The 18,749-nt window shown below is 31.7% G+C and overlaps 1 protein-coding gene across 1 annotated transcript; it reads right to left on the bottom strand.

The window, feature by feature from the left end:
* Positions 1 to 4,111: 4,111 nt before the first annotated feature.
* LOC130444608 (uncharacterized) lies at positions 4,112 to 17,129 on the bottom strand. Its single transcript, XM_056779842.1, has 7 exons — positions 16,906 to 17,129; positions 13,202 to 13,330; positions 11,091 to 11,631; positions 10,836 to 11,024; positions 8,239 to 8,328; positions 5,428 to 6,919; positions 4,112 to 5,275 (listed from the first exon to the last, which is right to left on the bottom strand). The coding sequence occupies exons 1-7, from the start codon at positions 17,004 to 17,006 to the stop codon at positions 4,131 to 4,133; spliced, it is 3,687 nt and encodes a 1,228-aa protein (XP_056635820.1). The 5' UTR covers positions 17,007 to 17,129; the 3' UTR covers positions 4,112 to 4,130.
* Between the last annotated feature and the right edge of the window lie 1,620 nt (positions 17,130 to 18,749).

Raw genomic sequence — 18,749 nt, 5'->3', positions numbered from 1 at the left:
TTCTATTACAAGATGTTTTAAAAGAAAGATATAACTTCACAGGAAAAAGTCTATAGGTGTTAAATCGGGACTGCATGTAGCAAATCTATGGCACCTCTTCTAGAGATAATTTTGCCGGGGGAATTTCATAAACTAGTGGCAGAGATCTTTTAGATGTATTTGAGCTCGGACCTGCTGGAACCATGTTCTTTGGTTATAATCATCAAAGTTTTGCAGTTTAGACACGAAGAAGTCTTCTAACAACTGCACGTGATGCTCTGAATTCACTGTAACGTCCCCTTTCATCTTCAAAAAAGTAAGGGCCTATAATTACTCGCGCTGACATCGCAGCCTATACGATCACTTTAGGTAAATGTAGGGGTATCTCTTGTTTGTATTTTGGATTGGCTGCACTCCACTAGTGGCAATTTCACTAGTTGACGTGCCAATTAAGATGAAAATGAGCTTCAACCGAAAACAAAATGCTGGTAAACGTTGCGAAGCGCTCAATAATCTGATTAATGAAGTGATCAGCATCCTGAGGCCTCAATTCTTGCACCAACAGTATTTTGTGAGGGTGCAGCCCCATTTTTTTTTCTGTAAAATACGAAATAATTATTTTGCACGTTTAAAACAACAGCACGCTTTTGAATATACTAGTTAGGCTCGTTTTGAACAGACCGAGTAGCACTGTGTACATTTTCGATCATTCTAGGAGATCTTGGACGCCCGGATTTTGGTTTATCTGATTTTGTTCTGGTTTTTTCGGCCCATTTTTCAATAAATTAAGCGTCTGGCGTATCATTTAAGTAACGAACATTGCAGTTTTTTGTAGACGTTACAGTCGCCGAATTACCGTTTTTGTAAAACTCGGGCACGGTCAGCCCCCGAGAAATTCTATAGCGACTAAATTCCCAAGAGCAAGGTTAACGGATTGATATAACTCCCGTACCCATCCGAATAGCTGCGTTCACACAATAAGTAATACAAAGTTGAAAATTTCTTTTGAGATATCTTGTATCAGCTATCGTTTTTCTAAAATTTTCTTTAACACAGTTTTAATAATTTATTCTTGTGGTCCTTGATAATTGTATATTATCTAAGGAATAGTATAAATAAGCAATAAATCAGAATAAAGTGTCGAGGAATTGAAGCTCTTGAGAATACCATTAGTTTAATATTTTTTATTTTAAAGATTCACAAATATGGACTCGTTGAAAATGGAAAGATATTTTTCAAAAATAATTGACCCTTTTTGTTTTACGAAGTTGTAATTTGTTTCCTTCGTTTATTATAATTGTTCTTAATTCAGATATGCACTTTGAACTGAAACTATTAGATTTTGAGATTACCTGATTTTTTAATTGAATTTAAGTCGAATCGATGAAACAGTTTAAAATTGACCGTCATACAAAGTTTAATCGATTTGAAATGTGTTTTTTAGGTTTAAAACTGAATGTAAATGTAAGTTTTCTCTAGTTTTTTTGATAATTTCAATAAAGTGATGTTTTAATAATTTGTTAGTTTTACTTATGACTTACTATGTTACCAAATTTATTAATTTACCCAATAGTCATGTATCCTATTAATTTGATCATTTAATTGGTCCATGCGATTTTTAATATGTTATATTCAAAATTAGCTTCCAATTTTCGAGAAAATCGAGGCAAAAAGTCCTTAGATACTTCCACATAATTTATGTAATGCTTGTAGGGACCCCGATGATGTGAACATCCTCCATCCGTCACAAATTCAATTCTACATATTTTTCTCACTTTCTGTTCTGTTGTTGCTGAACATGAACAAAGTAATATTATTATATCGATAACTTTAAAGTTGTAGCTTTGATTTAAAAAAAAAACAGCTTCTCGTTAACATATATGCTTTTTTTCTTCTCACTGGTTTTTTACTATTCTTTCATTTAGTCTCTTCAGTATGACAACACTACTAAACTTTCTTGTTGACAATCTTGTTATTATGGCTTCTTATCTGGTAATATAGACTGGTAAGTTTACAAAAAAGTATTTTCTTGAATTTCTTTTACTGACAGTTAAAGGTCCATACCAATTAATTTCTTCAAAAACTCGAATGTTAGAATAGATAAATCAGAAGTGACGACTGTGCCACAATACGCGAACAAAGAAATATTCAAAATATTTGAGGAAAACGTAACAAGACGAGTGGTATGTTAGAATGTACTCTTTTTAATATGTATTCCAAGCTTTTAAATAACTATTTTTTTATTATTATCAGGGAATTAATTAATCGAGAATTGTATTTCAAAGTCGCCTTAAAATAGGTATTAAATTCATATGATTCAAAAAACAATTTTAACAATGACAATAGACATAAATATTTATATCAGTAACCCTTTTCACATTTGGAGACCACACAGTGTTTTCCATTAACGTGGTCAGTTTGTATATAGAATCGGAGTAGTTATTTGCGAGAAATTTCTTAAATTCTAGAAGGAACATTGTAAAAAATATCTTTTTATATTATTAACTTTCCAAAGTTTGTACATTAACTATTATTATTATTTATTAACATCATAGCTCATATTTAAATATGAGTCTTCCGAAATGTTAGTGCCAATAAATAACAAATTTGATATCTTAATTTACCAGGTATGGATATTAAATTCAGGTAAGATTTTATGTTTATTTTTTATTGACCAAAATCTATCAAGTAATTTCCTCTATTTTGATATAAATAATAATAATAAAAATAACTTTTTTTATTTTGGTTAATTGTTTTATTTATTCAATTTTCAATTTTCCACCGAAAACATCTATATATATATATATATATATATATATATATATATATATATATATATATATATATATATATATATATATATATATATATATATATATATATATAGTATTTTTTGGTCTTCATGCGGCGTGTTTTAATGAATTTGTGAAACGAAAAGTATTTTTTTAATAAGAAATATTTTCTAAACGGCACAATCATTTTATGTGAATAATTAAAATCTGTATTTGAAAGATTTCTTTAAGATTATTTATTCTTTCCTAAAATGATAGTTTAGATTTTTGAAAATGTTTTTGTTGGTCCAAGCGCATCCCAAAATACTGAAGCCATAACCTTCCCAGTAGTCTGATGTGTCTTTGGACAAGGTTCATCGGCTGCAGTCCACTCACATGATAATCGTTTCGATTCCGGAGTGAGGTGATAGATCCATGTTTCATCCATTGTCAGGTATTGACGCAAAAAATCTGATTTACACGTGTAAACATGGCCAAACACTGATCTGAATCATCAACTCGTTGTTGTTTTTGATCGACGGTGCAGTAAACGCGGCATCCACTTTGAAAAAAATTTCTCATGGTCAAATGTTCATGCATAATTGTGAACACACTGCCTTCTAATATCTTTAGGCATCAGCTATCTCACGCAATTTTAATTTACGATTATATATAACCAATTTGTTGATTTTTCTAGAGCAATCACCTCAATTAAATGACCAGAATTTTCACCATCATCGATGTCTGTACGACCACGTTTAAATCCTGCTAACCAATAAAAAATAGCTCTTTTCGGTGGAACAGAGTTCGGATTACACTTCTGAAGCCATTGCTGAGCTTGTATATTATTTTTTTTTTCATCAAGAAGCAATGATGAATTAACATACGAAATTTTTTTGAATCCATTGTTTTGAAAATAACAAAAGTGGCTTAAATGGCTGTCACTTTTTTGTGACTTCATAAACGTCATTTGGATTTGACAATTGCAGCGCAGTCTGTGTGTTAATCACACGACTTATTGAGTGATGTTAGATATTTTGGGTGAAGAATTTGTGAAGGAGGGGAATTTTCAACCGGCAGCAGTTGAATTGAAGCCAATTGCGTGTACCTAAATCTCTGTCACTATAGCAAATTGTTTATTATTGCTCAAACGAATATCATTTAACAATTCCAACTTAGTATATGGATCACTGTCTGACTTTTGAATATACATATATTATTTTTAATTGCAATTTTATTAATGCCCTTTGAGATTTCTCGAACTTGAATAAGTTTAATTTTTTCATGCAATATCAAGTTTCTGATGGCAGATTTCGGTAATTTGTTTTCAAAATAACAGTTCTTGTGAAATGAAAAAAATCTAAGATAAAATAATATATTTTAAATATCATTATCATTGTTAGTATCTACAGCTAATGTTTTAAAAAAACTCAATAAATCACTGATTATACCGACTTCATGTCTGATAAGTGGATCCTCATTTATTCTTCTTAAAATATCTGACTCGTTTTCCAGTAGTACATTATCCATTTTCGAGAAATTCTCCACCGTTTTATCTATGTTATTAGCTATCCTCTCTTCCATATCCTTGAATTTATAATATTTATTAATAGGTATTACATGTTCTTCAATTTTATATTCTTTCTGGGGTGATGTTGAAAATCGAGTTTTTTCTGACATTTTGTTTCTCAAATCTTCAACACTCTTTCCCAACACTTCTTTCAAGAAATTTTTGACTTTGACTCTGGTATCGTTAGAAATTTCCTCTTGTTTAGGTGTCTCCATCGAACTTCGTTCAATATTTTTGACCGTTGATCGTCGTTCCCTTGTCACCTTTTCTTCATCAAACTTATTAGCAATACGGTTTTTCAAATCTACAAAAGAGTTTTGATTCAATCCATTCAAATTGTCAACCATCTCTTGGTTCATATTAGGTACAGGCATTCCACTAGACGTGTCATCGGAATTTTCCAATTGCTCTTGCAGTTCGGCGTTTCTTTCTAATATTTCTCCAACAGCACGTTCTAAGGTAGAGTGATCTTTGGGGCAGCTTATATTGTGACACGAGCATAATTTCTCTATGTCTACAGATAACTCAAGTGTTCCGTCGGGTTGTTTGTCTATTTGGAGAGGAAGCTTTATACCATTACCGACGAAATAAATATCTGAAGGACCTTTGTACGATATTTGCATATCTCTTGAAGATGGAATTAATCTTCCTAAAGTATTAGATGCTTCTGTTCCATCTTGAATTCGACCTCGAATAGAAATATTAGGATTTTCTTCTATTTCGTTTATCGCTTCTAAGGTTTCCGTTGCCTTCGGGTTTTTATGGTTCAAGGAGTCGTCTAACCTCATTTCCCAACTATTATCCAACGGTTGACTTCCTAAATTATCAATATCTGGATCTTTGGAAGTTGTAAGTTCTTGAAGTTTTTCTAAAGCTAACTGAGCTGATTCGATAGTATTCACTACTGGTTCTTGAATTACTTCAGCTTGGGCATTGCTAGAGTCTATAGGTAAGCCTAAAAATTAGAACAAAATTAATATTGATATAAGCAAAAGAGGACACAGATTGATTGGTGATATATCACTTTTTGGAGACAAAATCATCAGACGTAATACGGGTACAGGTTTCAAAAAACTGTAATACGGAGAGGAAAACTTGTATACTAACCTTCTCTAATAGATTCTTCTGTAGCTTTTCTTTGGCTAGCTATATTCTCTCTGGTTCTGGCAATTTTCGCCAGTTTTTCGTCTTGTCTGTCCTTAATTTTTTTCAGTAGCGCATTCGCCTTTGCACCAAGCTTTGTTTTTCTAGAGGTAGTTTCAGTTTCTTCTTCCAATGAATCTTTCGAAGATTCCATATTACTTGGTTTAAACGTTTCTTTAAGGGGAAGAGGACTTTCATTTCTGAGCATCTTAAGAGATTCGTCTTGGGAAAGTTGTATAGGATTTTCAACAGAATTTTCGGTAGTACTTACTCGTACTTGAAGTGGTTCCCAAAGCTCTTGTTCAGAAGGATTCTCCGCTTTTATTGACAATGGTTTAAATTTTTCTGTAGGCGATTCTAGAAGAGGAGCACTTTTTTGATCCAATACATTTTGTGAGAATACATCGCTTATAATATTATCTGGTGATGAAACTCCTAAGATAGGAGTTTTTTCATTGAAATCTTGCGTATCTCCAGGTGAAGTTATCATCATATTTTCGAAAGAACCATCGCCATTATTGTTTGTCCGGAAATTAGGTTGATGCCAATGATGATGGTGATGATGGTGGTGATGTTCTCTAGCTTCCGGCTGAATTGGTTTTTTCAAATTTTTCGATAAATCGTTCGATTCAGAATATAATGCTGGAGGCTCCACTATAAGATCGTTTTGATTGAGTTTGGGATCAGATGTATATGTTTCATCATTCTCATTTGCTTCAAATTTCGAAGAATGCCAATGGTGATGGTGATGATGATGGTGTTCCCCAACTTCGGAATTTCCTTCAACATTTTGTTGACTGCTGATTATTGGTTCAGGTAGAGAAACCATTTCGGATGCTTTGGAATCTAAATTTGGAACATTTTCAGTTTGTATTATAAATTCTTGTTTGGTTCCTTCTGTGGATGGGTTATTAGCTTCCATTTCTTGTCCAGTACTGATAGGAATATTAGATCGTCTGAAAAACAGAGGAAAAACTGAATCGAATGGAAGACGCTTGTCAAGTGGTCGTTCTTGTGGTGTCAATTGGTTGTTAGTAAATTGCGGTAAATTATTGGAAAAATGTGGGTGCTGCTGTTGTTGTGGCTGAGTTAAGGCTAAAAGCCTATCGGATTCTCCAATTCGTTTATCAAATTCCGATGATGGATTCAATGTCCCAGCAGATGGTATTTCGTTGGTTGGGTTGCCAGATCTTGATAAGGTATGGTGATGATGATGGTGGTGTTGGTGGTGCGGTATTCTCATAAATTTCTCAGTGGGTATTGCCATATTGTTGGTTAATGCTGGATTCATATTTTGCATATTATTCGAGTCTCTCATATCAACATTTTCACTTGATTTTAATTCTGGGTTGATTTCTATAGTTTTTATGTTATCTGGAGTAGAAAACGCTGCATTGCTTTGAGGTACCGATTCTTGATCTTCCGGCAGGGGATTCGTATCTCCAACTAAGTTAGGCTAAAAAAACATACAATTAATTAAATTAAAAACAATATGATTATTGTCAAATATATCAGAATCTGCTAAGCTGTACCAACTTATATTTGTAATTCAGATCAACTCGAATATTACTGTTATGTCTACGAATAATAAAATCAAAGAGATAATTGATCGATGGAATGTAATATCGCATTTTAACTTTTACTTGAAAATGAAAGGTAAACATAATGAATTGATTTTACGTATAAAAGAATTCTAGAGTGTCTTTGAAGAGGCTCAAATGGATAATAAAATCAGGTTCAGATCAGCAATTAATGTTTTCAACAAAACATCGTATGGACACGGTGAATGAAAATGATTACTTGAACGTGAACGTAATAACAGCTAATATATGACAAAAAATATAAGAGAATGATGGAGTAAAGACTGCTTATACTTGTTGCCCTCTACAAGAGAAGATATTTTCTACTATTATGAAGTTGCAGTTCAAAGTTCGTCTTCAGCAACAATATATTAAGTAAGCATTGAGATTTAAGAAATAAAAAGAAAGAGACTACTCATTCAACTATAAGTTGAAGAATAAAGAGACTGCAGAAAGAAAGTGAGAGATGGTGGAAGTCTCTGAAAGAAATCCCTCTGCGGGTGTATTCCGAAAGTCATTAATACACAATACTAGTTACATAATTATGGAGCAATTTGATTCATTTCATTAATGAGGGCGTTTTCAAAGTGACTCCAAAGGAAATATATAACGTTACCAAAGAGTATTTGTACTCCTAATGGTTGATTATTGATTGACATTTAATATGAATCTAATTGAACTATGAATAAAATTATGCTGTCATTAAGAATTAAATATACTGGGGAGAATAGGCAAGCGCCCGCAATAATTTGAGGAATGGGAAACTGATAAACCTCATTTGAAGATATAGTCTGTAACGAAATTGGATGAGTGGATGAGAGGATGATACATATTTTATTTATTCTTACTTAAATGGTATACCGGGGCGAGTTTTAAATAAGCGCTTATAATACCTATTCCCACTAACAAAGGAATGCCACTGAATTTTCTACACGTTCAAGATAAAAATGAATATACTAGAACTTTCTCAAAACGAGAAAATTCATTACCGAAACATTAAAAACGTATAAAAGAAAAAACATAACTCCGTTCTGATTATTTTGTTTTGTTATTAAGGAAATCAAATACATGGTTTTTATAATAGTTTGGAATACATGGTCTAAGTGTAGACTTGATTTGGTATTTGGTATGATCCTGAACGACTAAAATAATATAAAGATAAACCTATTAATCACATTTTGAATTAAAAACATACCTGATTTTGTAAACTATCAGAAAATATTTGATTTCGTGGTTGATCTTGATGTAAGATGTTCAGGTCGCCTCCGGAATTTCTATTTAGCATCTAGAAAAAAAAATTGAAATAAATTCTAATTTGTTCCTCAAGACAGAGGGGGCATAGTGGGACGGATTTATTTTTATTTTAATGAACCAAAATTAATGAATCATCTTTATTACGATAATTTAACTTTATTATCATAATTTAAGTTTATGCAGATTGAATTTTCTTAGATAATAGACAAGTTTTTTTAATGAATAAAATAAGAAAATGCAATAAGAACAAAATCGCGACGTTTATATTTTTTTGAGAACAACAGGTTTTAAAGATTATGGCCGGGCTTATGGATACGATCTTGGACTCGAAAATATTTCTTCGAAAAAGGACGCCAAAAATTTATTGTAAATTGAAAGCTAACTACTCCTCTTATATGGAAATGGGGGATTTTGGTTGGGCGAAAAAAATCCTTATTTACGATGTCAAATGATAGGGCTCAAATTAAAAAAAAACTTTCTTCTGGGCCAACCTGAACATAAAATTAAAATTTTAATACAGAAATCGATTCCTCGTTAAAAAATAATGGTGGTTCACGTTTAACTCTTTATCGTATAATCTGGCCTGAAGTACAATGTCCAATAATTTGGTGTGCTGGTGTTTCGCCCTAGTGTGGGGCGGTTTGAAGTAACAGTGACTTTATTATTATTGTTTGTCAATAGTAGGCGGTTAAAAAAACTGATGAAGCTATTGTTTTGTAAATTTAAAAATGAAAGTTTTTCAGAATACTGCTCACACTTTTTAGTCTACTAAAAGTAGTGTACAATTTGATTATTTGTAGCTGAGTGTCCAGCATCAAATCTGTTCTTGAAAATATTTGTATTTGAAGTAGTCACTGTCTCTTCTTATAATGCCTTCTACATATACACTATACGATTTGTCAAAAAGTTCTTCCGGGGCAACTTCTCTTGAATGCTCTCTTAACTGCTGTTTTGTATTCATATGGAAAATGTACAAGTCGCAAATGTAGATATGCGCAAGAAGTTTATAGGTTTCTATTAAGTCTCCTCTGAAAGTGGGAAGGGCAAATATTCTTAGGCGTTCTTCATAGCATAAATCTTTCAGCGGGGGAGGTATTTTGGTAATCCACAAAATATGGATTCCAGACTAAATGCGCAAATTCAAACTTTGGCCTTATAAAGGCATATAAGTGAATGAGTTGTATTTCTTGACTATTTGGTTAATATGTACATCCCACTTTAGGTTTTCAGTCACTATAACTCCAAGGTCACATTGCTGATCAACTGTAATAATATCCACACCTTTTAGTGTATAAGCTCTTCTGGTATTATTTGCACCAATGTGTAGAACACTACATTTTGTTTCATTGAGCTTTACTGTGAAAAAGAACATAATATCTTCTTAACTGTTCAAACTTATTCCAACTAGTTTCCCATATTTTCAAATATAATTTTAATTCCTATAAAAAATAGTTTCGCGCATATTTCTTCCAGCACCTCATCATTAATCCCTCAATATTAAGTTATTTGTGCGAATCGGAGGGAGTCAGATCAGGTGAATATAACGGGTAACAAATTAGAAGGCTATTTTTCCTATAATAATAGCAAACAAAAGGCAAATACAATGTCGTGAACAAATGTGATCGTTCTTCATAAAAAATCAACATAGTGGTCAGTTATCATTTGCCTTTTTTTCTAAATAATCAATAACCATTACAACATTGGTATCCCAAAACCTTGTGGTGAACCTTTGATCAGCATTAAGAAATCGTGGCACCCATCTTGCATATATTCAAAGGTCGATGTGTACAAGGGATTTTATTAACACTTTCTGAAGTAGTTACAGTAAACGATCATCTTAGACGTTCAGCATTATGGTCTCTTACCAATCATTTAATATAATATTTATGTAACTTTTCGTTAATGTAGGCCGCTCTTACAAGTCATCCTTACGTCATACTTCCCTCATATTTTGATGTGATTGTCACAGATGAAGGTGTTGTGGGGAAGAACTTAAAACCAGAGCCACAAAAAAATGATGGTCACAAAGCAAATAGAAAAAAGAACAAGTTACTAAAATACTTCAAAGAAAAAGTTATACTAAAAAGTAATGGAAGATCTAGTAAAAGAAAAAACGGGATAGGTCAGTTTAATTCAAATCGGCCCATTACGATTCTCGTCAAATATTTGTTTTATTTTGTTAATGATTGAGGCCAAGTAGTCACTTCTATTTAAAAGCCACTATAAGAAATTGATTATTTGCCATTTAAATTCATTAGGTAAGAATTGCACGAATCAACCGAGATTCAAGCCAAACGTCCAGTAGAGGTATGTAAATACCTTTTTGCCCTGCTGAAAGATGATTGTTTTATTAGACGCATGGTTACTTGTGATGAAAAAAGAATTAATCTAATCAACATTGTACCTAAATATAACTTTCTGAGGAAGAGACTATAGCTGTGGACCATAAGGTTACAAAGAATGCATGTGGCTTTTGTATATTAGAGTATACTCGTAATTTCTAGAAATTCAAGAAATTTGGTGATTGCAAAGCCTTACCTGCAAATTCTCTGGATCTTTATTCAGCAGTAGCGGTGTTCCTACTATTGAAGACATATCTGGGGCCTCTTCTATAACATCAGGATTTATCATCTGGTGCATTACATTTTCTGATTCAGAGTCCCGCAAAGTCAGTTGTAGCTGTGGGTTTTCATTGGTTTTAGCATCGTCAGTGTTTTTGGAGTGTAACTAAAAGAAAAATGAGGGGATCAAGAAGTAGTTCTAATTTAGTCTCAAATATTTAATTGGAATTACCTTTTCTAGTGTATCGGAGATAATTTTTTCGATTTCATTTTGCTCCAAGAAATATTCATTTTTCGTTAGTTTCTTTTCATTAATGGCGTTCAATACGCTTTGCTTAATTTTTTCGTTATCTGGAGAATCGAACACCATCGGTTTATGTTTTGTACCTTTAATGGTTATAGTCACATATTCCACTGATTTGGTATCCCAGACAGATAATAAATTGAGAATAATTTCCATTAACGGTCCGTTTGTCATGGTCACCGTATAAGTATTGGGATTATTTTCGAAATTTGCTCTGCTTGATATAATATCGTCCGACGATGTATCTTCTAACCTTGGATCAACATTCGAGTCATTTTCATTTTCACATATAGAAGCCCCTTGAATACACCACTTCTCACAAAGGGGACAATCATTTAAGTACTCGCAGTTGTTTTTCTTAACACAGGCTTTACATAAAGTTTCGTATAACTTGCGTCCTTTTTTACCTTTATCTTCTGATAACTCAGATTTTGGGTATCCAAGTCTAGATGATAATGTTGAACCCAGTCTAAAAATAAAATGTAGATGAATTCAAATGTAAATATATATTCTATATAAAGAATCGATTCTCAATAATCAGTAAATGATAGAAAATACGAATAGGTCTCTGAGCAATTATCAAAGTAGTAGTAATTTGACTTTCCTCGACGCCTCTAATCATTGTCAGGAAATAGTAAAAAGTGTCGCTGGCGGCTATTTCAGGCAATAAAATTATAATTTTTTCTTGAAATCCATTTTGTATAAATAGCGTTCAACTATTCTTCAAAAAACACCAAAAACATGGCTTCTCTCTTCAGAGTTACAACAATAAACTGAATTTCAAGTGATTTCATAATAAGAATTCACATGTGAATATATATGTCAATGGAAATCTAAGCAGTGGCTCAATAATATTGGAACCATATTTTAGATGTGTTGATTTCCAAAGCTCAAAGTTATTTTTTTGAAAATGAGTGTAGTAATGTCAAATAAAGTAGAAACTCAATTGTAACAGTTGTACTATCCAATACCCCACACAAAAACATAACTTTTGCACTTCGTAGTGGATTATGAATAACTTTTATGGGTTTTTAGGCGTTCAAAAGTGGCAAATCTTCTTGTAATTAGACTTTCATATAAATGGAAGTGTGTTTCATCACATATAAAAGCAGCATTGTCATTTGCAACGACATCAAGCGTTCTCTGACAAAAAATCCATTGTTGAAGAAAATCACGTTCGTGAAGCTTCTGAACAATCATCATCTTGTAAGGATGGAATTTAAGTTTATCCTGACACTCCAAGATTGAGCATGCAAGATTCAAAAATCTATATAGAATTCTATTATAATATTATTGCTATTCTAATACAACTTAGTTATTTTAACAATGAGACGTCACTGAAGGCGGCAGAATCATTTGTTATTTTTTACTTTTACTTTATTTTTTGATCCAAGTAAGAACTGATTCTGATGCAGAAAACAAACGAATTACTGTGTTGCGATTAAGTATCACTCGACTATTTATAAAAGTTTTGTAGATTCATTAGATTTTGAATACCTTTCAACAGTAAATATGCGATGTGTCACTCTCTGCTATTCCATTGCTATTAAAGGATTTGGTTCATCTATGGCTACTAAAACTGGATGTTTTATCTTACAAAATTCCCACAGTTCCCCTCCAATGATAACACGATATCAAACATTCATAGGTTCTTTCTGTGCCACTCTGTATAATACATTCAAGGTGGAAAAAAATGAGAATAAGTTGGTAATTGACAACAAAATATAAATCGGATAAACCTAAATTTGAATTAGTTACAAATAATTGGGAAAGAATAAAATTAGAATCCCCACATATTTTGAAGTTATTTCAATCATAATTTCTATAAAATAAAATGATTTAAATGAAAATATTGGGAGGAATAAGTTATACAGGGAACACCGGTCAACAAATACATTTAGCATTCGGAATTTAATGTACTTTTTCTGAACAAAAAAGCAGTACCTATTTCATCTTCTAAAAACATGTAGATAAAGAGCGTTCAAGGAACTGTAAGTAAATAGTCTGATGTTTTCCTAAATTTTAATAAACAAGATTACCTGCTAGTGACACATCTTTTTCCTCTTTCTGAAATGATGTCAGCCGATAGTTCTAAAGGTGTATAATAGGTATTTTCAGTGTCTCGAATCTTTCTTATTCTTGAAAATTCATCTGCACGTTTTTTAAATCTGTAAAATATCGTTTTTTTTTTTAGTTATTAAAGATCTAATTTGAGAAATAATTATACAAAATTGAAGTATTATTTAGACTAACTTTATTCAAAGAAGTTATGTCAGAGGATTTTTCATAAATTTGAATCATCAACATCAAAAACAAAAATATGCCTGGGGATATTCTAATGTGTGATGAGGAAAGTCTTTGAATAATTATCGATATATTGAGACAAAACTTCATTAAAGTAATGCTCAGAGCCATTCTTTTCAAGACGATAAGTAGGTTTGGAATGTTAATTATTTCAAAAAAGGAATAAAAAAACTTATACATTTTGTAGCAGATCTACAAATGCTTCGATTCTCTCGAAATCTAATGCCGAATGTGTTCCGAAAATGCCTGAAGTCACATGATATTTCGAATATATTTTCAGTTTGACAACGGGATTGCGTAATCAAGCGATTTCATAACAGATGGACTGAAAAGATCGTAGGCTAGTAAATAAAAAAAATCCATTTGATACGATTACAGTACAATTTGTCAAATCAAGAATTTCCTAAACAAAACAAAATCATATAATTATAAAGTTTTTTCAAGTACAAAAAAAGGAAATGAGAAGAATTCGAGTCGTCTAAATTCTATTTCATTAAATTTACGTTGAAATTAATCAAAATCTACATTTTTGGTCCTTGATTTTTTGTCTCCTCTGTTTTAAAATTATTTTTTTCTATAATTTCTGAAAGACAGATAAAAATTTAACGTTTCAACTACTTTCAGTTTTTATCAAAATATTTGAAAAGTCAAAAATCAAATTTATGGGTTATCCGCCGTATAGTCCTTGGTTGGCACCCAATGATTTCTTCTTATACCCGCAGATCAAAAATAAATTGCGAGGTCAACGTTTCTCTACACCTGAAGTAGCGTTCAAATCAGATGTTATGTAGGTACTTCAATCGGAATGGAAAAGTGTCTTGATCTTAATGGCGAATATTTTCAAAAACAATGAAGCCATATACAATTATTAATATTTGTTTAAATCTGTCTATTTGAAAATTTAAGTAGGGCTCCTCGTTAATATAAGCAGGAGACATTTACTAAATAATATCCAATCAAAATATCAGGTTGTGTTGTAATTTGTATTTTGTAAGATTTATGTAAATCTGAGACATACATTATGGATTATAATTTAATACTATGAAAACAATGAAGTTTAGCTTGTGACACATGTTTTAAGAAATTTTGATAGTTAACAAGAACGTGATTTGCATTTGAAGGCGGAGAATAATAGTAATTTCAATATATTTGTTTATCCATTTATGTTAGTGTTACATACATCAAGTATTTCACAACATCAAGAAGGTGACATTTTGAGCTCATTCTTGTTCAATTTAATTATGGATAGAATAATTAATAGCGTAAAAGAAGTTTCTGGAGGATACAAGAGTAGACGAAGATCAATAAAGATATTATACTACGCCGACGATACCGCCGAAAACGAGGATGACCTGCAGCGTTTGCTATAGCGGTTCCAAACAACAGCGGAAAACCTTAATATGCAGATATTAGCAAAAACAAAGAATCAATGGTAGTAGCACGTAAATATGTAAATTAGCTGTCATCGAAAACCCCATTTACCAGTGTATGCAATGTACATCTTAGGAGTCGAGATCAGAAGCGCTAGAAACTTACAACAAGTACCCAGGTAAATAAAGGTTCAAGAATTTCTGGCTTTTTTGGAGACATCATATAAAACAAATATATGTCTATCGATAGTGAATCTTACATATGCAGGGGAAACTCGAAGGGACACAAAAAACCGAAAAAAATGATGAGGGCAGCAGACATGAAAACAATGAACAATATTGAAGGAGTGAGACTAAGAGATCAAATAAGAAGCAGAACAGAAGAGAAGATCTGAAAATTCAGGATATAGTACGATTCACGAGATCTGGACGACGATATTAGAGAATCCACGTCGACAAAAAAATGGAAGATCGACGGCGTAAATGAGCAAAGGATGAAAAACCAACTTCAAGAAGATCTCCCGGCTGACATTCTAAGAGTTTGCACGAAAGCTGCACATCTACTTCTTAAGAGGATGAATAGTAGAATAGTAGAAGAAGCAAGTCTTAAAAAAATAGAGAAAAGGAGAAGAACAAGTCTTCATAAAATTTTCCCTTCATTCTTATTGAAAATTTAGGTACATATAGTATTAGTAGATATCAAAATTAGTTCCTAAAGAAAGTTCTGAAAGTTGTTGCTTTCATCACTATAATAAGAGAGTTATATGAAAAGTTTCCGACGTCAACATAAAAATGTGAGCATTTAACTATATAACTTAAGAAATATATTTGTGCATGCGTTGAGAGATTTTCACTAAAACTTCATCCATTTTGACGCTAAATTTCTGTTCGATAATTGTATAAGTGAGCCGTAGTGCAGGGATGATACTGAACGATCGTTAGATTGAGATTAGAGAGATAAGAGAAGCTATCAACATATAAAAAGAACGCCTTCGGCATAGATTGCATGAAGAATTTTGTATGCGTAAGCTATTCGCGCCTTAGGTGCCGCGTTTGCACACATTGGACCAAAAGCACATTCAAATGGACATTTCCTAGGCCTTTTGAGCAAGACTTTTTGCGGCTATTCATAATTTGCAGATAAAACCTGGATCCACGCCTTGAAGAAAAAAAGTGGAAACAATGGATTACAAAAAGCGAACTTGGTCCGGAAAGGACATGGACGGTCTCATTGACCGAAAAAGTGATGGTGAGGAAACAGAGAAAAAGAAAGTGTTTTTATCAGGACAACACACCTTCTCTCGTCAGACGAGGACATTATATTAAGGAGAGAGACTGCAACAATTATTTGGAAAAGTTAAAAAGGTTGGGGCTTGAAAAGTGGCTCAAAAGGAAACTATGTGCTAAATGGGAATGATTATGGTAAAAATGTATTGGTTAAGTCTGAAGCTTTTCAAACAACATTCATAAATACACAAGGAAAATTTTTCATATCCTATATTTCACTAGTCTAAATACGACCTGAAATATCGAAATTTTATGCTGTAAAGTCAAAAACAAATTTTGTGTAATCAACATTAAACGAAAGGAGTTTATTGCTTATTATTTCATTGTTATTCTTCATTCATTGTTATTAAGAACATTATAATTCAATTCAAACATACAAAAATTTTTATAGTAACAATATCTTACACAAATTTTATGTAAAATATTATGTAGTTGCACATAAATATATCAGTTAATTTTTAAAATAAACAATATGAAACCTCATAGTATAAACATTTATAATAATAAATTAGAACCGATCAGAGCATACAACTTCATATTTTTTTATATTTAATATAAAGTTCTTTCTTATTAAAATTCTTCGCGTCATACGTTGTAAACTACTGAATTTAATTGAGTAATATGATTATACCAATTACGAACAAGCTGTATAGAGGAAAATTGAATTCTTTGAAAAGTATATTAATTGTGTAGTTAATTTGAATACATCAATGAACCGATAAAATTCAAATTGTTACAAATAATTAGTTCAGAAGAATAAGAAATTCAATACATTCACTTACCCATTGATACCTCTACCAATACCGTTGAACTTGAGTTTGCGAATATCTTTACAATGAGAAATTACCACAAAGGATAATAACAAAATTATAGAAATTCTCATCTTAACTCATCAAAAGTTTCAATCAAGAAACCAAATAATAGAATTATTATATTGTGATAATGATACCACAATGTTGGAATTGATTTTAAGTAGGACACTATTTCGTTGTTTCAGCAATTGTTTGAATTTATAAACATTTGTTGTTTTGTTGTTTTAATTATTACATGACAATTTCAATGCTATTCGAAAAAATTTGTTTATACATCTGAAACAAGTAAATAATATTTTGAATCAGTTAAAAATTTTAATGTACAGGGTATCTATTACCAATTATTTACACTTATCCTGAATTTCTATATATTCTTTCGTAATATTAAACGGTAAAAATTATTTTCTACGTATGTGTATTATACAATTTAAGAAGTAAGGAATAGAAATAACATAACGAAATACAAGAAAACAATATCATCAAACAAATTGAGGTTCACATCTAATACAACTTGTCTATCCTAAACCACATAATGTTCTATGGTACCTCAAGATACCTCTAGATATGTCAAGGGTGTCATATCCTTACCTATATGAAATTTGTTCTGTGAAATTTGTGTAAGACTAAGTGAACGTGGTGTTAATGTGAAACGTCTGCTCCTCTCGTTGATTTTAAAGCTCAAAAGTATAATTTCCACAATTCACAACTGGCTGTATTTCAAATTACAGCCCACATATTGGAATTGAATTTCGAAAAACGAATAGCGTAGAAACAGCAAAACCTGGATGTTCACCTGGACCGTATATTCCTGGCCTAGTTACAAGAACTACTAGTCTTTCTATTCTACCTAGTAAAATACACGTGTCAAAACAACTATGAGGATAGACGTCAACTAGTGGGGATATTCAATTCGCTTTCTTAAAAAGGGGAATTAAATTTCCCAAAAATTGATTCCAATTTTTGCATTTCTCTTGTTTCTGCATTCCAATTATGGAAATAAAATGGAAACACCAATAGAAAACTATTTTCGAGTCATTTAAACATGTAAAGTATCGAAGGAAATATAGAATCGTGCATTGACGTGCTAAATCATCTTGACTTCTTTTAGTTCTTTTAGTGTTGAAACTTTCCCAGCCAAAATAGCAGTCCAATTGTATAGCCTAAGCGTGAAATATATGTATACAAATTGAATGTGGGTATATTATCTCATAAAATGGAACTGATAGATAGTAATAGCAAAGGTTTATATTAGGAACGAAAAACCTTGGATACTAAAATGTGATTTGCGTATTCACTATTAACACAAAGTTTGTCAAGAAAAATCAAAACTCAATACTAACCCATAGCAACTTATTATAGTATATACGTTTATAAATTTTGATTTTGTTATTTAAAAATCAGATTAGTGAAATAATAATACGCTTCATTATCGGGAAGTATCTAGTAGGTGTAGGTCAGCGTCTCGATCCTGATCCAATTAATTTCAATAAGAAATATAAAAAATTGATATCAATATTTCATTTTATTGAAAGTTTTGTGGTTAATAACCGAATAATTTATATGGATTCAATTGTAAGATACCATAATTGTTTCAAAAACACAGAAAACTGAAAACATTCAAATTTTAAATAATTTAAAATTTTTATCTTATTTGGATTTATTCTTATTGTTCTGTACTTTCGGTTTATTTCTGTACATAATCTGCTTGCCACTTTCTTAAACTTTAAAATGCCTTTAAAACGATGTAACTGTAAGAGATCTATTCGTCATTTTATTCGTAAACGTAAATCATAGGAAGTGCGTTTTCAGATCTA

The sequence above is a fragment of the Diorhabda sublineata genome, chromosome 5 (assembly GCF_026230105.1).
Source record: "Diorhabda sublineata isolate icDioSubl1.1 chromosome 5, icDioSubl1.1, whole genome shotgun sequence".
NCBI classification, from domain to species: domain Eukaryota; kingdom Metazoa; phylum Arthropoda; class Insecta; order Coleoptera; family Chrysomelidae; genus Diorhabda; species Diorhabda sublineata.
This window is presented reverse-complemented; position numbering and strand designations above follow the sequence as displayed.